Source organism: Equus asinus, chromosome 15 (assembly GCF_041296235.1).
Source record: "Equus asinus isolate D_3611 breed Donkey chromosome 15, EquAss-T2T_v2, whole genome shotgun sequence".
In the NCBI taxonomy this organism is placed as follows: Eukaryota; Metazoa; Chordata; class Mammalia; order Perissodactyla; family Equidae; genus Equus; species Equus asinus.
In genome coordinates this window covers 34,849,622-34,871,331 of record NC_091804.1, presented here as the reverse complement: position 1 = coordinate 34,871,331, position 21,710 = coordinate 34,849,622, and the positions used below count along the sequence as shown (strand labels likewise).

The window sequence follows — 21,710 nt, the reverse complement described above, 5'->3', positions numbered from 1 at the left end:
CTTTCCTTGGTACCTAATGTCGTGTTCACGCACCCTGAGATCTTTCCTTTATGCCAAATGGTACATATATCCCACATGTTAGGTGATGAATAAATGAAAAGCAATACATTACATTGGAGGTGTGAGGAAGCCGTTTGGTTCAAAACTAATTGGGCCCAACCTTGTTTTTCCAGAAAGGCCTGACGTGGCTTGTTGAGCACGCATTGTACATCTGCTTTAAACACTCGCAACCTCCCAAAGCCCAGGAGGACGCCCTTGGAGATGGGGATGTTGCCCTCCTGCCATATCAGCATTTCTTTATAGATAAGCATTTCTTCCCAGAAACTAAGGATTAACTACTGACCTACTGTGCTCATCCCGTGACCACTCGCCCGCTGAGCCAGCAAAGCATCTGGGGGCCCTAGTCAGAGGGATACTCCTGTCACATGTGACGTCTCTTCCTCCTAAGACGGCGCACTGCCACTCCCTACACCCCGCCTCTTCCCGGTGCTTCCTTCCCTGGCCAAGGTCACTTCGGGGCTCTAGTCCTCAACACTGGCTCGTGTAATAAACTCACCCCGACTTCGATTTATAGATTCATTATGGATCACTTGCATCAACATGGGAAACAATGCCCATCTTTTCCTGATTAACTTGGACTCATCCTTCAGTTCTCAGATTAAATATAAATTCCTCAGAAAAGCCTTCCAGGACTAACCCCGAGGAGGTTGCTGTCCCTTACATAGTAGGCATGAAATTAACTTCTTGTCAAAAGAATGTTCCCTCAGACTCCTTTTCAGGGTACTCAGCACCGTACGTCGTGATGCATTTCTGTTCAGCGTCAGCCTCTGCTTAACTAGCCCATCAATTCTGGTGCACGTCCGTACCACATCTTGACACATAATGGGCTCCCAGGGAATACAAACGCGGTGAAGGAATAAAGCTTTCACAGGATCCGCAGCCCCGGGCCGGTTACCCCGCCTCCCCATCAGCCCCGGGCCCACTCAGCCCCGCCTTCTCCTCAGCCCTCGGCCAGTTTAGCCCCGCCTTTTCCTCAGCCCCGGGTAGGTTTAGTCTCGCCTCCCTCCTCGGCCCCGGGGCCGCTTAGCTCCGCCCCTCCCCTCGGCCCCGGGTCCATTTAGCTCCGCCTCCCTCCTCAGCCCCGGCCGGTTTAGCCCCGCCTCGCCCTCAGCCCCAGGCCGGTTTAGTCTCGCCTCCCTTCTCGGCCCCGGGTCCGTTTAGCCACGCCTCTCCCCTCAGCCCCGGGCCCGTTTAGCCCCGCCTCCCCCTCTCAGACCCGGGCGGTTAGCCGCGCCTTCTCCCTCAGTCCCCGGCCGGTTAGCCCCTCCTCCTCCCCAGCGCAGTGCTGATTTAGCTCCGCCTCTCCCCTCAGCCCCGGGCCCGTTTAGTTCCGCCTCCCCTCTCAGCCCGGGACTAGTTTAGCTCCGCCTTCCCCTTCTACCAATGACGGCTGCCCTCTCGGTAGCGGCCGAGGGCGTGGGCGGGGCCACGCAATGACGCACGCCGCGCGTTTCCGGCCTGAGAAACCGTGGCGTTTCTGAGGAGACGCCTCAGCTGGCACATACCACCGCGCTAGAAACCTGGTGACCGGCCGCTTCCATCGTCGGCGTCACCATGGGGGCTGCGCTGGGCGTCTTCTCCCTCGCCAGCTGGGTGAGTTCGGGGTCCGGTGCCTCGGTCGGACCTGTGGTTTGCGGGAGGGCGATAGGGAGCCGCAAGCCCAGACCCGATCGGCCTCGGCTCCAGAGGCCCGGGGTGGGGTAGACTGCCCCTGGGCTGCAGAGGGTGTCCGGCGGCCCAGGCCGAAATCTGCGCTGCCCCCTGCGGGACCGGGCGGCTCGCCTTCCGGGTTTGTTGAGAAACGCAGGAGGCCAGCCGCCATTGTTTACAATTTCCATTGCCCCGCCCCCGCCGGCCCACTGGCCTGTGGGCTCCTCCGGAGCTGGCGGAGGACGAGGAATGGGCTCCCGGGGTCGGGGCTCTCTGGTTCGTTTCGAAGCACCTTCGTAAGGTGGCCTCATTTAACTTTGGGTGGCTCGAATGATATTTTTATTCCATAGCACGGGATTTGCCAAAGCTCCAGAGTACGTGGCGGAGCTGGGATTTTCGCCGAGGCCTGTCTGCGGTTCTGGTGCAGGGGAAAGAAGGCCTTGTGGGTTGCTATTGCGAGTTGGAAGCCGTGGCCTGAACATTTGGACCTTGTACAAGTCACTTATCTCTGGCTTCCCGTGAGAGAAGGGCAGTCACCCCAGTATTCCTCGCCTCGATAGCTGTCGTGAGGATAAAGTGAATAAATGGGTTGAATCACTTTGTAGGTTGTAAACGCCGTGTTGTAAAAAGGCAATTTTAGGATCTAGGGAAGAGAATACGCTGAGTTCCCTCATACTCGTTCCAGAGAGCATGATTCCTTGAAATCTTTTTCTTGTTTCCGAATTCCCCAACTGACTTAGTTGACCAAGGACTCAGTCTCAGCCCATTCCGCTACCATTTCTTAGGGACAGAATGTACTTTTCGTCCTTTCAGGTTGTTGATCCTAAACCAAGAGGGCGTTTGGTCATTTCTTGGTTCTTGAGAACAGTGGCTTTCTAGTGTTTTGGACCTTGACCCAAAGTAAGAAATACATTTATATAGTTGATTTAATACACCCAAGTTTTATGAGATAATTTTTACCTTTACTATCTGCTGTACAATTTTCTATCATATTAAAAAAAAAATCCTGGTCAGTTGATTTTTGCCATCCACGAGTGGGTCAAACTCACTATTTACAAAATAGATTTAGAAAAAATGTAGTTATAGTCATTAATGAAGGAGTGAATTTGTAATTTGAAACAAAGATGTCTTTCCTTTCCTAATGACCGGAAACACCTTTTGGCTTTGAGGTAAAGCTAAGATTTGAATGGAAGCCATCAAAGCATTTCTACCTATAAATCGCTTTTCTAGTTTATTAATCTCTTTTGTTCAACAGAAACTGCACGGAGTTCGGTGTAGCAGAGAAGGAAATGAGTTGAGGGGAAGAATAATAGGAAATGAAGTCAGGAAGGTAGCAGGGAGCCAAATCACGTAGATAACGCGTTGTATGGTCTTGTACTTTGGCTTTTATTCTTAAGTGATGTGGGGATCGGTTACAGAAAAGAGGAGTCATGTGATCGGACTTGTGTTTTCACAAGATTGCTGTGTGGAGGATAGATGGTAGAAAAGAAAGAGTGAAGCAGTGAAGGGGAGGAAAAACTCCCCCCCCCCCCCCCCCCCGTGGGGTTAGTGGTTGGGGGCCTGCGAATTAAACTGACAAAAAGACAGATTAGCAAGAGAAAAAAAGAGTTTGTGTACTGAGCAACACACATACACACAGGAGTGGTTAGTGATGAATAACTCAGATGGGTGGTTAGGATATAGGGCTTGTTATATACCTAACCTAATAGGGGAAAAGGAGAGGGGGAAAAGGGCTTCTATGGGAAGAACAAATAGGTTTCTTTAGGAAAGACAAATGGGTTTTTAGGAGAAGAATAGGAGATAAGAAAGCTTGTGGTAATATTTGTTTATGTAGGTGCAGAGGTCTTTTTGTCTTCTTCATGGCCATAAAACTCTCCTGGAGAGAGAATTTATAGCAGCCTCATATCCCAAAAGTTGCTGCTTTTAGTCGCATGAGGAAAGCTCCGAGAAGACTTTTTTTCTGCATCTGTTGACTCTCAAATGTCTTCATCTTAAAATACTTTTTATACTAATTCTGGGTTCTGAATGGGTTGCTCCAGCAGTGAGACAGGAGCTATTGCGTTTAATCCAGGTGAGAGTGATAGTAGTGGCTTGGACCAACAGGATAGCTAAGGATGCTCTGAAAGTCGTCAGATTCTGGACATATTTTGAGAGTAGAGCTGATGGTACTGACAGCTTTGATGAGGGTTTTGGAAGAGAGAAGGCATCAAGGATGACTACAAAGTTTTTGCCCTGAGCAAGAGGAAGAATAGAGTTGTCATTACTAAGAAAGGGAAGTGACATAACATGTAGTAAGACACATTTGTTTCAAAGATCAAGTACCTACTGTGTGAAGGTGGAAGAGATAGAACACTGGGTGGCCCCCCTCAAGATATTTACATTCTCATGACAGTTATAAACAAGTAAGTAGATGTGTTAGTTTGCTAGGGCTGGATAACAAAATACCACAAACTGAGTGGCTTAAACAATGGAAATTTGTTTCACAGTTCTGGAGGCCAGAAGTCCTAGATTAAGGTGTCAGCAGGGTTGGTTCCTTTGGAGGGGGGTGCGGGAGCACCATCCCATGCCTCTTCCCCAGCTCCTGGTGGTTTGCTAGCAGTCTTTGGTGTTCCTTGTTGTAAACCTCTGCCTTCATCTTCACACAGTCTTCTCCCTGTGTGGCATGTCTCTGTCCACATTTCTCCTTTTCATGACACCTGTTGTATTGGATTAGGTGCCCACTGTTCACCAGTATAGCATCATTTTAACTAATTAAATCTTCAATGACCGTATTTCCAAATAAGGTCACATTGTGAGATATGGGGGTTAGGATTTCAACGTATGAATTTTAGGGGTGACACAATTCAACTCATAGCAAACAGTAGGCAATTATGAGATTATTTAGTTGGATAGAAGAAAAAATAGCTTAAGGGAGTCAAAAGTGTGAGTGCAGACAAAATAAACCCGAAGCAATTAGTGTCATTGTTTGGGCGATAAAACATCTGTATTTCTGTCTTTGGCCAGATACAGACTTTTGTTATGGTCTTTTGGCCCAGGTTGTAGTTAAGAATTGGAGACAGAGGCTGGGTGGTCAATATCCCATGGCAGTTGCAATTACAGATACTAATGGCTGTCTTGATGCACCAGGCCCCTGCTATGCGAGGCATTCTTCTAGGTGCTGTATATTCCTGACAGTATCTCATTCTTCACGCAGTAACTCTTTTTGGGTAGGTGGTATTATGCTCATTTTTACAGATGAGAAATCTGTGCTTTTAAGTAGCAGCTTGCTCCAGATCGCCCAAAACCGTGGTAAAGTCTACACAAGGTACCATCTATAAAAAGTAAAGATTATTACCATACTATAAAACCAGAATTCCCCATTGTTTACATCTGCTGCTTCTGCTGATAATTCTAAATTAGCCTGTCCGTGTAACGTGACATGAACTGCCTGTCAAAGCAGTTCAGGTGGTTTCCTAATCAAGCATATATAAGAATGACTCAGGTTATATCCTCTCTCATCTGGAAGGTTCATTGGGAGATTGTAGCTGAGCAAAGATCCAAGTTACTCTTTTTTTAAAAAATTGAGGTGAAGTCACATAACTTCACCATTTTAAAGTGTATAATTCAGTGGCATTTAGTACAGTCACAGTGTTGTGCTGTCATCATACCTATCTAGTTCTAGAATATTTTCATCACCGCAAAGGGAAACCAGACACCCGTTTAAACACTTACTCCCCACTTCTCTCCCTCCAACCTCTGGAAACCACTAATCCGCTTTCTGTCTCTGGATTTACCTATCCTGGGTATTTCACATAAATGCAGTCATACGATATGTGACCTTTAGTGTCTGGCTTCGTTGACTTAGCATGATGTTTTCAGAGTCCACCTGTGTTGTACCATGTACTAGTACTTCATTTTTATGGCTGAATAATATTTCATTATGTGGATATGCTACATTTAACTTATCTATTCATCAATTGATAAACATTTGAGTTGTTTCTGCCTTTTGGCAATTGTAAATAGTGGTGCTTTGAACATTCATGTACACGCTTTTGTTTGAATCCTGTTTCCGTTCTTTTGAGTGTATATTTAGGAGTGGAATTGCTGGGTCATATGGTAATTCTCTGTTGAACTTTTTGAGGAGTCTCCAGGTTACTCTTGAATGGAGCTAAATGGCTCTTGCTATTGTTATTTATGAGGGTTTCCATGTAATGTTGCTTTATGCTGTAATATCAGATTTGGTAGCTAGGATTCTCAATAAACAGCAAGTGGAGTTAGGTTTGTATTTTCCTCAATGTTAAGATATATTATTTTAACATAAAATATGTTCTCTAGGAATATAACTAAATTTATTGGGCTCGTATTTTAGGCACTGTGTTGAGTGCTCATTTAATACAGCAGTGTCCGAGGGAGGAGGATTCTGTTCTGAGTCTATTTTACAGACGGAGAAATTGGCTTAGATTATGTAACTTGCTGAGGTAAAGTGGCAGGAATAATATTGACTCCAGAGTCCATGCTTTTAGCCACCTCCTCCCGGCCATAGTGCTCTCAGTTAAGACTGTTAAAGCCTGGTTTGCCTCATCTTCTGTTCTGCGACATCCATGTCTTAAAGGAGTCCACTGAAGGAGGTCTCACATGCCCCTGGTGTGCTTATTACAGGTTCCGTGCCTTTGCAGTGGTGCCTCTTGTTTGCTGTGTAGTTGCTGTCCCAACAGTAAGAATTCCACTGTGACTCGCCTCATCTACGCTTTCATTCTCCTCCTGGGCACTGTTGTCTCCTGTATCATGCTGTCGGGCGGGATGGAAAGTCAGCTGAAGAAGGTAAGTAGAAGTAACACTACCTTTAATGTACTGGCTATTTTTATTATTTTTGTATTTTGCAAAATCTTAGTTGTAATGAATATTCTTAACTTCTTCACTGTTAAGAAAATCAACTTCATTGTAGTTGTTGGGTTTTTAAATTACTTTTGGGTATAGTCAAGATGCAGAATATGAAGATATTAGTTCTTTTCCAGAAGTAAAGGTAGTTAGAATGAATATCTTCAGCTCTAGTCTAACTGAGAGAAAACAGATGTTAAAAGAATGGCCCTAAAACCTTTTCTTTCCCTATTTGTTTAAGATTTAAAACATTTAAAGTAGACTAGCCCTTCACCTTTGGAAGGAGTGTACTATAGCATGAAAATTCATGGGAAAATGGGAAATAACGTCATCAGCAGAGAAGAGCAAAGAAGAAAGCGCTTCACTTTTATTTTCAAAATGCAAGTTGTTTATCCTTATTGGTGGCAAGATTATGAGTGAATTGGAAGGCAAAGAGAAAAATCCCACAGGACAGTCTTGTAGTTGTTGAAGTAGTCAATTTTATAAATCCAGACTTTCCTGTGGGGGATAGAATCTCTGTTTAAATGTGGCTATTCCCATAGCATTGAAATTGTTTTTCTAGATTCCTGGATTCTGTGAAGGGGGATTTAAAATCAAGGTGGCTGATATAATGGCAGATAAAGATTGTGATGTGCTGGTCGGTTATAAAGCTGTGTATCGGATCAACTTTGCCTTGGCCGTCTTTTTCTTTGTCTTCTTTCTGCTCATGTTAAAAGTGAAAACAAGTAAAGATCCCAGAGCAGCAGTACACAATGGGTATGTAAGATTTATTTATTAACTTACTATATTATGGTGTGATCTTCCCCTTCAGCAGTTCATGCTGCCGTGCTGATGGAAGCAGTAGAGTATGTCAATCAGTGGCGCAGGTGTATTTCTGACCTTTTATACATATGAAGTTGTTTCAGTGTCATTTTCACTTGGAGTCCTGTAGCGTGGAGGATGTGGCGGAGAGGAGGGCGGTCTTGTCTTTTGTTTTTTTTTTAATACCTTTGCTTTAAGTTCCTAGATTTCTATTGAACACCTGTGAAACAGTTCAAGCACTGTGCTGGGCACTATACACACATACATTTTTTTTTTCTTTTTATTGTTAAAAGATAATCATATGCTTGATATATTTAAACAGTATACAGCAATATTCACAGTGAATATATTTGGGCCACTGATTTACATATTCTATTGCATCCCTTTCTTGACCCCCTTTTACATATATTTCTAATTCTCATTTGAAGACCTAAGGGAGTTTTGTAAACTTTATATGTATTATATTCCCCTTTTTACAGATGTAGTAACTGAATTTCAGAGAGGCTAAATAAATTGCCTGAGATCTCTCAGCCAGTGAGACTTGGAGCTAAGATTGAAACTCATATTTGTCCAGCTCCAGAGCCTGATTCTTTCCACTCTGCCATGTAAGGCAGTCTTTACAGATCATGGACTGAAAGCTAGGTTTGGTCCTGGCTTTGCCAGTGATGAACTGTGTGATTGTGGGCAAGGCACTTAAGTCCTGTGTTGTAAAAGAAGGATTAGGTGATACCGTTCCCCAGATCTAATAGTTAATTGTTCTGTATTTAGCTAACATTGTTAGTTTAGAACTCTCCAGAATTCTAGAAAAACTCCTATTTTTAAGTGCTAAAAGTAGGGAAACTCTGAAATTATTTGTTTCTCTTTTACTATGAATGTGAATGATTTGTTCTCTGTGCTAATATTTGTCTTTAAATTGTGTGAAATATTGAGTGAAGTAGCCTCATGTCAAATAAGGAAATAAGCCCAGACAATTAGATTGGAAATGCTACTAAGGCTTTATTTTTGCATTTCAGAAATTCATTTTTCTCAGTGTAAGGACAAAAATGAGCAGTTCGTAAATGCACTTTTATATTTTAATAGGTTTTGGTTCTTCAAAATTGCAGCCATTGTCGGTATCATGGTTGGATCTTTCTATATCCCTGGGGGCCATTTCACCACAGGTATGGCTCACTCTTAAGGGGGTTCAGTATAATATATACAGACTCTGTGGAAGGTTGAGTTAAAGCTACATTTTTGTTACTGATTTTGCAAAACTGGCAATTAAATGAGGTGGTGCCCAATTATATGATTGGGTATTAATATTAAGACATTAATTGATTGATTAAAGCCAGGAGGCATTCAGCCCACTTCTCAGCTGGTCTGGAACCATATGTTAATTGTTTGCCAGTATTTTCATAGTTTACCTTCTCACTTGGCAATACTGCGTTAATTGGAGAGCTTGTCAACATAAGGACTTGTTCCACTGTCACTATCTTAACTTGCTTCCTTAACATGGCATCAAATGACATCTGTGAGTTTCCATTGTGATTTTTTTCCCCCTGTAAAGTAAAGGAAAAGGCTTTGTAGTACCATTTGGAATGTCAAATCCTAGGCTTGCATTGGCACCATTTAGAACAAGTTTTAAAAGGTCTGAAAACCAACAGAACACTTCTCAGAGAAAGCCTTTGAGTTTGGAGTTGGAATAATCTTGCTGTCCTCCTGGAGATAGAATATGTCTTTACCACCTCTTTCTTACTTGAATGGAAATCTTTTTAGAATGTTGGACAGTAACATTCTGAAATGTTACTCCTATGGTAAATATAACTTTGTTCTTTTGGTTTGTAGCCTGGTTTGCTATTGGCATGGGAGGGGCCTTCTTCTTTATCCTCATCCAGCTCGTGCTGTTGGTAGACTTTGCTCACTCTTGGAATGAATCATGGGTAAATCGAATGGAAGAAGGAAACCCAAGGTTCTGGTATGCTGGTAAGTACCTAAACACACCTGTGAGAGCCATACTACGTTATGCTACGTTAAACAGGGAATGCAATAAAAATCTCCATTTATTTAAATATATAAACGCCCAGTGTAGAGTTGACCTTTTAAAAACTACAGTTTCCCAGTTGAGTCAGTTCTGAGTTATATACATTTTAGTAGGAGGGAATAGAGTAGCACAGGTAATATAAATCATTGGATTCTCCCAATTCATTTATTTTGAGATTTGTAATGTAACTACTTGTGTTTAGATAGGGAAAAGCTGTTGTATTTAGTGACGTAGTCCTGGTTTTGATTACCTTGTTTCCGTGGACAGGCGCCTCAGATGGGTTCTACATATGGAACATCTGCCCACATCCCTCAGGCAGATGGGGGTGAACGGTCCACTGCTTTGTTCAGAGTCTTACCCCACCCCTTGTAAAAGCTCTCTGGTAGAAAAAGGGCACTTGAAATTTCTAGGTTGGGAATAGGATTTATAGCCTCTAATAATGGGGAGGGACTTTAGAACCCTCTATTTATTAGACATAGCCATAACTCATTTTAAAAATAATAGTTGTTGAGATTTCTTGCCCCTCCTCCCCATAAAAGTAATAGATGCTCTGTTTCAAGAACTTAAAAAACCAGAAATCACAAAAGGAAACAAATTCCCCCATAATCCAGCTCTCCAGTAGTTATTACTTACTGTTAACATATTAGTCTGCACTCTTCCAGTCTTTTTTTCTATATGAACATATGTGTTTTCGATGTATAGAAGAAAAAGTCATTGAAAAATGTGTGTAATATATTTGTTTTATTTTTTAAATGTATAATACATTCAAATAGTTTATAGTTTGGCTTTTTTTGAACTTAGAAATAGCTTGTGAATATGTTTGGCTGCAGTACAGCAATAAATACCTAATAATATATCTTTGAGCCCATTACTGATTATTTCATTTGAATCAATTCCCAGAAGTAGAAGAGTCAAAGGGTATGGGTATTTTAAATGCTTTTTGTACATATTATCAAATTGTTCAGTTTTCTTTTCATCTTATTTATTTATTTAGCTTGCTTCTTTTTAAATTATCTTAAAAAAATGAAAAATAATACTATGTTCACCATAAATACAAATGATAGAACTTTATAAAGAATAAAACATGCAAATCTCTACCCATCTGCAACCCACTTTCCTCTCCAGCTATAACCACTGTTACCGGATCTTTATGTATTTATGCACATATACATGGTTTTGTATCTAAATATAAATAGGTTCATACTTGTATTGTTCCTTGACTTTTTCTTTTCACTTATTATACAATTAATATCCTTCCATACCAGTGAATATGGGTATGTCTTAGTCATTTAACAATTGCATGGTATTTCATTCTCTACAATTCTGTGGTGTTCCCTGGCTTGGTATACCATACTTTATTTAACCATTGCCCTATTGTTAGTCACTTAAATTGTTTGTAATTATTTCAGCAAAAGATTTAAAAAATTGTCTTTATCATTTATCATTATGGGTTGGGAATCCTGCAACTTGTCCTTTACTTCTTTCTGACTAATAAAATTTTATTTTACTTTTTACCTATTTACTTCTGTTTCCTATAGTTCACTCTCAAAGAATTTAATAATGAGTGAATTGCAGATTGGCCATTCTTTGGAGTAGCAAAAGTAGAGAAATCTTGTGTATGCAGATGGGAAAGCAAAAAGAATTGTGCTAGTAACTTAATGTTTAATTTTAAATATGCAAAATCCATGGAGATTGAGATAAGTAGAACCTAGTTTGCTCAAATAAGCCTGTGCTTTGAATTAAACACGAGTTAATTGAGCTCAACATGCTACAATTGGTCTGAGTATACTACATGCTCTGTTTCATGTTTTCTGCTTTTCAGAGGTACGTAGCTAGTTGTTGATTATCCATGTGAATAGAAAGGAACATTACTTTAAATATTTGAAAATAGCAAATGAGCCACTTTCCCACAATGATGTGGTCTCATTGTATTTGATAGGAAATGGGTTTTTGTAGCTAGCTGCTGCAGAGGAAAAACTGCCATAAAAAGATGTCTGTATATTCTGTTTTCCACCATCACCATCCCTGGCATTTAGCTTGCTGTGAATTGGGTTATTTTGAGGGCCCAGGCATCTTCTAAGTTCCTAAGAAAAGCTTATAATGCACATTATTTATCATGTGGTTACTGTTTACTGTAGGTGGAATGATCATATGTATGGTTTTCCAACCCGTGCAATCAAGTTAGGTAATCCAGGAAGTGAATTCAGTTGCACGGTGGATTTTGGAACTTCACATTGAGTCAGCTCGAACACAGTCTGAAGTTCAACCTTGGGGCTTCTATAATTTTGCTGTAAATTATTGACCATCATAAAAGTGAAATAATGCCTCTTTATTTTTATATGGGGTAGAATAAAATTGTTCTTCATTATACAGGTTTGTTACAATTGTGGGCATTCATATCGGTTTCCTTTTTTCCAGCTTTACTGTCCCTCACAAGCTGCTTCTATATCTTGTCAATCGTCTTTGTCGGGCTGCTCTACACCTACTACACCAGACCAGATGGCTGCACAGAAAACAAGTTCTTCATCAGTATTAATCTGATCCTTTGTGTTGTGGTTTCTATTATATCAATCCATCCAAAGGTTCAGGTATGGTTGTTTTCTGCTTCTTCCTCCTGTGAAAGATTTTTCTTTAATGTTGAGCTTAAAACCTAGGTAACCTTTCATATAAATTTATGTCTAAGTTTATCTACTTAAACATTTTGCCATATTATGAAAAATCTTCATAATTATAACTTAGTAACTATAAAATGTGCCAGTGAATGCCTGTATCATAATTAAGTAAATTTCCCTATCAAAAAAAACCCTAGGTCACTTGAGAATTTATAGTTCTTATAAAATTGTTTATATCGTGAGCATGATTCTTATGAGTCATTAGTCAAGATATTTTAGGGGAATTAAACTATAAAAAATAATCGATTTTCATTTTTAAAAACAAAACTCATGCTCTTGAGTTTCATTGTTTAAATACCGTACTTTTAAAAATTCATGGGGTTTTAGACATGAAATATGAAAAGAACATCTAGACATCGTCTCTCCTTTTAAAAGTAAGAAAACTGAAGTTCCAGAGAGACAACGGGTCACATCGTAGTGGCAGAGCTGAGCTTAGACTCCACTACACCAAGGGACTAGTAAGTAAAGTCTTTGTGTGATACACAGGAATTTCCAGGATTAGGAAATGCCTTGAGAACCAGTAGTACATGCTTCTTCTTTCTTACTTCTTTTGCAAGCTAACTCAAACTGAAAGTTACTTGTCATCTTTCATCTGTCAAGCAGAATCAGAAAGTTCTCAGTTAATGACAATTCAGTGGGCTCCAGGGAAGTACACTGGGTTTTAGAAAGTCAGCCCTTGCAATTCCTGTGGTGTTGTTTTCCTTTTGATCCCATAGGAACACCAGCCTCGTTCTGGCCTCCTGCAGTCTTCCATCATCACCCTCTACACCATGTACCTCACGTGGTCAGCCATGTCCAATGAACCTGGTAAGGGAACGTTGACAGCACATTCATTTGATGAAAAGAAAGTAGGAAATTACTCCTTGGAAGGGTGCAAAAACTAGAGCTAGAACAAATGTCATACAAGCGAACAAACAAAAAACTTCACTTAAATGTACAGTGTTCGCTGTATGTCTGTAGATATTTACCTTTCAAGTTTTATTCATAACTATTCATAGACAACCTGAAGGACCACAATCCTTTCAATAGTCTAGTCTAGGCTTTTTTTTCCCCTGGACTAAGTCAAAAGGAGTTAAGAGCTGGACAAGGCTATATTGTTTTGGCCCTTTGTAGAATTGCGTTAATTCAATTTTACTTTCATGTTACAGCCTCTAGAAGAAACAGCTGTAGGAAATGTCTTTTTGTAGTTATTATAGGGTTGTTTCTCTATAGGGTATTCTGTGGACTCCTTTTAAAGGAAAATAATTATCGCAGACCCTCAATGATGATTCAACTTATTTTTATTGTATTCTTATGTAACTAAAAACAAAACTAGGAATAAATTTCTCATGCTTAGCCTTTGTACAACTGTAGAACCAAAATGACTTGCCACTTAAACTTCAAAACCAATAAAATCAAGATTGGCATTTATGAGATTTGACAAATACTTTGTTGTTGTTGTTTTTCTTTTTTTCTAAAACTAAGTCACTGGTTGCAACACAAATATGTTACTAACTGCGAGATTTCAGGTTCTTTTAAGTATAGCATTCCCATGGTTTACATCATAACTGAATGAAGTGTAAGCACACCCCTAAAATCCTTTCTTGGAATAAGATGAGTTATAACTAAGGATAATAAAAGTTTCCCATTTTCAGATCGTTCCTGCAACCCTACCCTGTGGAGCATTATTACACACATGACTGCGCCAACCTTGGCTCCTGGAAATTCAACTGCTCCAGTCCCTACCTCTACTCCGCCATCAAAGAGTGGGCATTTTCTGGATACAGATAATTTTATTGGGCTGATAGTCTTTGTTCTCTGCCTTTTGTATTCTAGGTAAGTTAAAAAGTGCCTAGGACAAGATTCTCAGGAAGGTTAATAATAAAGTGAAGAAGCTGTTTTGCTTTCAAAAAGCAGTGTGAGGAGTAAAAAAAGCAATTTAACTCTCTTTATTGAAAGTCCTTGACTTGCCTCAGTTACCCAGATATGTACATTTCTTAAAGTTCAGGTAACTCCTCTCATCAAATAATTCCTCCAAACATTACAAAGAGATACTTTCTCCTCTGTATAGGAGGATAATGCCCTCACCTGACCCCAGATTAGCTAGAATAGTGGCTCTGAAAATTGATTGGCTTATTTTTTTTAATCCTTATTTCCTGTCATTGTAAGTGATATTTAAACAACTACAGAATTATATACCTCTCATGTTAAAAGTTTCCAGTTAATCCAAGACCCCAGCTTGTACTCATCCTCCCACCCATTTTTATTGATACTTACTTTTTAATAGCATGCATTGCTTTAATAATTTAAAAATATGAAATAATAAAAATAGGCAAGTATGTATTTATATAAACTAATAACATAAGTGACAAAAGTATGAAGTAGGAAATGAAAGTATCCTCCCTCCAGATTTACCTCTTGCATGGTTAACGTTTTGGTATGTATGATTTCAAGCTTTTTTCCTTTGCTTGTACTTATTCTCTGTTGATCTATCTGTATCTGTATAGATAGATATAATTTTGTATATTATACATGATTTTATATATAGTTACATAATTTTACTTATATCACTTGATATATAATTTTAAAAAATAAATTAGGAACATGCTATATAAATACACATACTATTCTAAAATAGGAATTTGTTGTTATAATTTGGACAACTTTCCACAACATTATATATAGACTTACTGGGTTTTTTTTTGATTGACATAGGGGTTGGCAAACTACAGCCTTTGGGCTTGCTGCCTATTTTTGTTCTAATAAAGTTTTATTAGAACACAGCTATGCTCATTCATTTTCATACTGTCTATGACTGTTTTTGTTTGTTTTGCTTTTGCCCTAATTTTTTTTCTTTTTTAAGATATAATTCATCTCCCATAAAATTCACTCTTTTAAAGTGTACAATTGAGTAGTGTTTTAGTATATTTGCATGGTTGTGCAACTCTTACCACAATCAATTTTAGAACATTTCATTTACCCACAAAGAAACTTCATATTCATTAGCAGTCATTTCCCATTCTCCCTCCCTCCAGCCCCTTGGCAGACACTAATCTCCTCTGTTTCTGTAGATTTATTTATTTGAATGTTTCATATACATGGAATCATACTATACGTGGTCTTTTGTGACTGGCTTCTTTCACTTAGCATAATGTTTACAAGGTTCATCCATGTTGTAGCATCTATCAGTACTTCATTCCTTTCTATTGTTGGAAATAACGTTCCATTGTGTGAATATTACCACGTTTTGTTTATCCATTCATCAGTTGATGCACAGTTGGGTTGTTTCCACTGTGGGGCTATTGTGAATAATGCTGCTATGGATATTTTTGTACAAGTTTTCTGTGTGGATGTACATTTTCACTTTTCTTGGATATATACCTAGGAAAAGAATTGCTGGATTATATGGTACCTGTATGTTTACCTTTTTGAGGAACTGCCAAAGTGTTTTCCAAAGTGGCTACATCATGTTAAAATCTCACCAGCAGTGCATGAGGGTTCCAGTTTCACCACATCCTAATTATTACATTGTAATAATTGTAGTAGCCATTCTAGAGGATGTGAAGTGTTATTTCATTGTGATTTTGGTTTGCATTTCCCTAATGACAGTGATGTTGAGCATTTTTTCATGTGCTTATTGGCCATTTGTATATCTTCCTTGAAGAAATGTCTGTTTAAATCTTTTGCCTAATTTTATATTGGGTTATTTGTCTTTTTATTATTTTTGAATATGGTTTGAGGTAAGGAATCCAACTTCATTCTGTTTTATGTGGATATACAGTTGTCCCACCACCATTTGTTGAAAAGACCTCTTTCTCCATTGAATTGTCCCGGCATCCTCGTCAAAAATCAATTGACCGTGAATGTGATGGTTTATTTCTGGACTCGTAATTCTATTTCATTGACCTGTATGCTGTCCTTATGCCAGTACCACACTGTTTTGATTACCGTAGCTTTGTAGTAAGTTTTAAAATTGGCAAGTGTAGATCACCCCAGTTTGTTCTTTTTCAAGATTGTTTTAGCTATTCTGAGTCCCTTGCATTTCCATGTAAATTTAGGTTCAGCTTGTCAATTTCTACAAAAAAAGTAATTGGGGTGTTGATAGGAATTGCATTGAATCTGTACAACCTCGTGGAGAATCTTCCCATCTCCACACTGTTGAAGGGTCCAGTCCGTGAACGGGGGCTGTCTCATTTGGCTCTTCTTTGATTTCTTTCAGTGCTTTACAGTTATTAGTGTACAAGTCTCAACTTCTTTTGTTAAATTTCTTTCTAAGTATGTTATTCTTTCTGATGGTATTGTAAACGAGATTGTTTTCTTAATTTAACTTTTCGGTTCATTGCTAGTATATAGAAATAGAATCGATTTTTGTATATTGATCTTGTATCCTGCAAGCTCATTTATTGATTCTGATAGAGTGTGTGTGTATTTCTTAAGATTTTCTATATACAAGGTCAAGTCATCTACAAGTAGAGGTCATTTTACTTCTTTTCCAATCTGGATTTTTTTTGTTGTCTAATTGCTCTGGCTTGAACCTCCAGTGCAGTGTTGAATAGAAATTGTGAGAGTGGAATACTTATCTTGTTCCTGATCTTAGGGGGAAATCTTTTAGTATTTCACTGTTAAGTATGGTGTTAGCTCTGGGTTTTTCATAGCTGCCTTTTATCAGTTTGAGGAAGTTCTCCTCTATTCCTAGTTTGAGTGTTATCATAAAAAGGTATTAGATTTTGTCAAAAACGCTTTTTGTCTGTCAAGATGATCATGTGGTTTTTGTCCTTTGTATGTACTTTTTTATTCAGTCATTTAACAGACTTTTAGTGAGCATCTGCCATGTGCTAGAAATGCATAGATGATTAAGGTGATTGTTGCTGTTGAGTTCCTCAAATAGCGAGAAAGACAGGAGTGGTAAGTGCTATGGCAGAGGGAGGCATAAGGAGCTGTGGAAATTTAAGCCGGCCTAGTGATGGGGTGATGTCAGGGAAGGCTTTCTAGATGACATGGCACGTAGTCAGACAATTGAAGAGTGAGTAAGTTAGCTGGGAGAAGGCTGATGGGTGGTGCATTCCAAACATAGAAGAGGCACTTGTGACGTCATGGAAGCAGACACTGAGAGCATAGTGTGTTTTGGGAAACTCTAAAGTAGTTAAAGCACCAAGTAGTAACTGAGGAGAGTACTATTTGTCTTGTGATACCAGGCAGCAGTTCAGAACTTTAAGCAGCGTCTTTCAGAAGGCCTTCAGTCCCTAAAGTAGGAGCAGTTCAGAAATAACCTTCATGTATATAGCCAATGGCAGCAATTCATCCTCATGGTCCCTTTCTGATTTGTCTTCTTTGGGATCACTTTCTAGCATCCGCAATTCTAACAATAGCCAAGTAAGTAAGCTAACCCTGTCAGGAAGTGACAGTGTGATCCTCGGTGATGCGACCACCAATGGTGCCGGTGATGAAGAAGACGGGCAGCCTCGGCGGGTTGTGGACAACGAGAAAGAGGGAGTGCAGTACAGTTACTCCTTCTTCCACTTCATGCTCTGCTTGGCTTCCTTGTACATCATGATGACCCTGACCAGCTGGTACAGGTAGGAGGCACAGACAACACTGATGGAAGGCCGCTTAGCCCCCTTGGGCTGTAAAATCTCCATCCTGTGTCTTGACCTCAGAATCCCCTTTTCTTACCCATATAGTGAAGTTGCTGACTCTTTTCTGAAATATTTTTGACTTTTTCTCCTCTTGGATTTAAAATCTAGTTGGAATTCTTGCAATGCAAATCATGGGAAGCTATTTCAGACTTGAGTTACTTGAGAGAAAAAACCATGACATAAAGTAATCTCACCCGTCTTTGTTCACAAATTTTTGTCTGGTCTAGAGATGGCTATATGAAGTATTCTGATCAAAGTAAGGATGTGATAAGGAAGGCAAATTTCAGGGAGGCTGCTTCAATCTAGACTTTCACCAGTATCTAGAATAGCCAGATGTTCCTGAAGAACTTTGCCCAAGGAATAGAGTAGACAGGGTTCTTCATGCTGGCAAGACGATAAAAGCCATTTGAGAGGCAGAGTCCTCTGCTCATAAAAACTAAAAAGAGCAGTTTCCTCAGGTCCCTTCTAGAACCTTACTACAGAGTAGTGTCAGCCAAGTTTCACTGGGGAATTTCTTGGCTTTGGCTAGGGAGCTGCTAGATGCTGGTATCAGGCTCCTTTATCTGACTCTCCTGTTTTCTTAGCCCTGATGCCAAGTTCCAGAGCATGACCAGCAAGTGGCCAGCTGTGTGGGTCAAGATCAGCTCCAGCTGGGTCTGTCTCCTCCTTTACGTCTGGACTCTTGTGGCTCCACTTGTCCTCACCAATCGAGACTTCAGCTAAACCTCTGAGTGCCAAGGACACCACTGAAATCCATAAAGGTCTCCTTTGCTCCAAGTCCATATCCCTTTTGCTTCAACTAAAATATTAAGTGAATGCTTTGCAAATTTTACTGTATTTGGATTTATAGCAGAGGGCAAGATTGAATAATGCGTAATGCAGGATCTGAACTTTTCAGTTATATATATATATTATGTTTATTTGTAAGGATATAGCACAAGGAAATGTTTTTGCATTTTAAAGTGAACTGCAGCTGTGCTGTGAAGAGAGTTCTTTATTAAGACCTGTAGGTTCCTAAACTCTGATTTAAAATGTAAGGTAGAAAGATGTTGGATATTTGAGGCAATTGTTAATATATTTCTATTGCAGTGTCCTTAAAAAAGCAAAAATAATAATAATGATGATGCATTTCTATGACAGTTTTCCTCTGTGAAAGTCTTATTTGTGTGATACAAGCACTATTGAGTCCTTAACCTCTTACGAGGTGTGGCCTCACAGTCCGTGGGGGAAGGAGTATGTGTGCGAGTTTCCCCAGAAGAGAGGTTGCTGATACAGCTGCTGCTTCTACATCTTGCGTTTTTTCATTTACTTTTTTTACAGTACAGCATTGATGCTGCTTAATTCAAGTCTGTGGCTTTGCCGAAAATGTTAATTTCCATAAATGCTTTGTAGGTTTGGTTAAAAAGAAGATACATTGGGAAAACAGTGCACCTTTAGTCTATGTCATTATCTTGTTATGAGTATGTAAAAGTAAAATGCATGTGAATTTATTATATTTGCACTATAAAGGTATTTGATTAAAATAGAAAGACTTAAGCTTTCAAGGCCCTTTCTTTAACAGCTTTTATGAGTTAGCACCCATTCTGTATTTTTTGGACTTACATGGGCAGTGAGGTTTATCAAGCATCTAGCAGAATGCGCCTGTTCCTTCTAAAACTTAAGGTCTGACTGGTGAGAAAAGTCTTGAAAGCATTCACATATTGTACTCAGTATCTTCTCTGGATAAGACACTTGGGTAGATGAGACACAAGGCAGGCACTGTCAGGAAACTTCTTGACAAGAGGTAGCACGCAGGGAGGTAGACTAGGTCAGTTTATTCTTTCAACAAAGATTTCCTGAGTGTCTGTTCTGTACCAGCCCCCGTGAAGTTCTGGGACACAACTTTAAACATGACAGGCACTGGCTCTGCCATGTTGGACTTAAGGAGGGTGAAAATGAGCTGACAGATGGTACGGTTGGTATAATTTGCGCTATGATGTAGGAATTGCAGAGAACTCCAAGGAGAGTTGCCTGGGGGTGGGGAAGGGGGTGTCTTGGTAGGCTTCCTGGGAAAAGTGAAATGTTAGGAGTTAGCTAAGAGAGAAATGGGGAAGTGGGATGGTACTGCTGAAGGGTAGACAAAACTGTAAATTAAAGGCAGGGAGCTTACAAAAATAACTTGTTCAGTAAAGCTGGAATGGGGAAAAGTGGGCAGGGACTAGGTTATGAAGGGCTTTGTGAACCACACTAAAGGATTTGGACCTTATGTTAAGGGCAGCAGGGAACATATTTAGTGACATGAACAAATAGTATCTTTAGTCACTGTGGTTGATATATAGAGAATGGATTTAGAGAGATGAGACCGGGGCAGTCCATATAAGATTTGAAACAAAGAAGTGAAAGAGAGGATGGGGGAAAATTGACAGCTGAGAGGTACTTGGTAATTCAAATTGGCAATTGTTTAGTTATGGGGGAGAGAGAGATTCCTGAGTGAGGCTGGTTTAATCACCTGGGAGGATGGTGGTTCCATCTATTAGGTGAGAGAAAGAGGAACACTTTGTGTTAGAAGAAGGATGGAAATGGTCCCTTAAGAAAGTTAAAGTGTCATTTTCTATCAGCCAACCTGGTCAGCTAATATTTATTGAGTACATACTATATATACTTTATGTCCTTGGGTAAATGATTACCTCTCTGAGCCTCAGTGTTTTCTTCGTTTCAACAAAAGATAGTACCTCATACATAAGATTGTTTAGAGAGTTAAGTTACTTTGCAAAGTGCTTTTAGCCCATTTTAAGCATTCTGGTTGTAGCTGCTAATCTCAGTATGAGCTAAAATGAGAGTAGACAGTATTCCAAAGTCAGAGATGTTCAGCCACAATCTGATGGAGGCTAGATTTGAAGTGTTCTTACAGAATTTAACAGATGGAACATAGAGGCGACAAGCTCAGCTTAGGCAGAGGTGGAGGGTAGGGAAGCAGGGCTTGATATGAATTGTTGGAACCACCATCTTTTAAACCAGCGGTTTATGTCAGGGTACAGAGATAAAGTTGCAAGGGATTTGGGGGGCTGATAGGGGCGATTTAGCCCTTTCCTTTGCCAGAGTAAACACTGCATTTTCCTTAATAGTGGGGCCAGCCAGATTAAGACCTTTAAAGGTTCTGCATTTCAAAAACATTACAATGCGCCATCCCCAATCTTATGTAATTCTAAATAAAAGCAATACTAAACTGTAAAATAAGTGTAACAAAGTCCAATAAAGTTTTTATTTTTTCTCATGATAACTTTGATATTAGTTTGAAATCGTTTCTGTTCTTTAAAAGTTAGGGGGCAGTGTTCCTGCTGTGCTTTCTTGCACCCTAAGAATAAGTTAAGTTGGCCTGTTGCTGGAAGATTTAAGTGAATTATACACAGGAGTGCTGAATGACACACACGCATAAATAATGTCAGCATTTTGAGTAAGCCCAGGATTGTACTTGAAAGCAGGGCAGTGTTCTGAATCATCAGACCTCATGGTGCTGTCTCATTCCAGATGAGTCATCTGGTGTTTCGTCACCAGGAGCAGGCTTCTCTTTCCCCCAGGATTGCACGTGGAGAGCCCTGGCTTTGAGGTCAGCAGTATGCTCTAGGAATCCATCAAAGGCAACAGCAGTGGCCACCACTTTTACTTAGTTACAGCTGGGAGAAAGCTTGGTGGCCCATGCTGGGTGTTTACTTTCTAGCTTGGTCTTCCAAGGTACTTAGTTGGTTGGGAAGTAAAACTTTCTCTTGACATTCAAATAATACTGCCAGAGAATAGGACCTGGTTATTGGCACTTTAGATGTTCTGGACCAAACCAGAACTCAGGCCAGGACAGCTTTTTTGTCCATTACAAGTCCTTGCTTAATTGTATTTTCTTTTTATACATTCAAGCTAAAGTGAGTATTCAGTTACATGAGTCATGCATTTGATCTCTGCAGATAGGTGGCACATACCAGGCTTATGCTTATGACTGGGAGCTGCTGTTCATCTCCTTACTCCTTTTGTAATGGTCCATCCATCCTGTTACCTAGGAGCCTA

The 21,710-nt window shown here is 40.0% G+C and overlaps 1 protein-coding gene across 1 annotated transcript; it reads left to right on the top strand.

Moving 5' to 3' along the window:
- The first annotated feature begins 1,471 nt into the window (after nucleotides 1-1,471).
- On the top strand, nucleotides 1,472-20,934 carry SERINC3 (serine incorporator 3). Its single transcript, XM_014845911.3, has 10 exons — nucleotides 1,472-1,653; nucleotides 6,349-6,510; nucleotides 7,130-7,323; nucleotides 8,449-8,528; nucleotides 9,193-9,330; nucleotides 11,807-11,976; nucleotides 12,777-12,867; nucleotides 13,695-13,875; nucleotides 17,388-17,615; nucleotides 18,260-20,934. Exons 1-10 carry the CDS (start codon nucleotides 1,615-1,617, stop codon nucleotides 18,396-18,398), a joined length of 1,422 nt encoding a protein of 473 aa, XP_014701397.2. The 5' UTR covers nucleotides 1,472-1,614; the 3' UTR covers nucleotides 18,399-20,934.
- The last annotated feature ends 776 nt before the right edge of the window (nucleotides 20,935-21,710 follow it).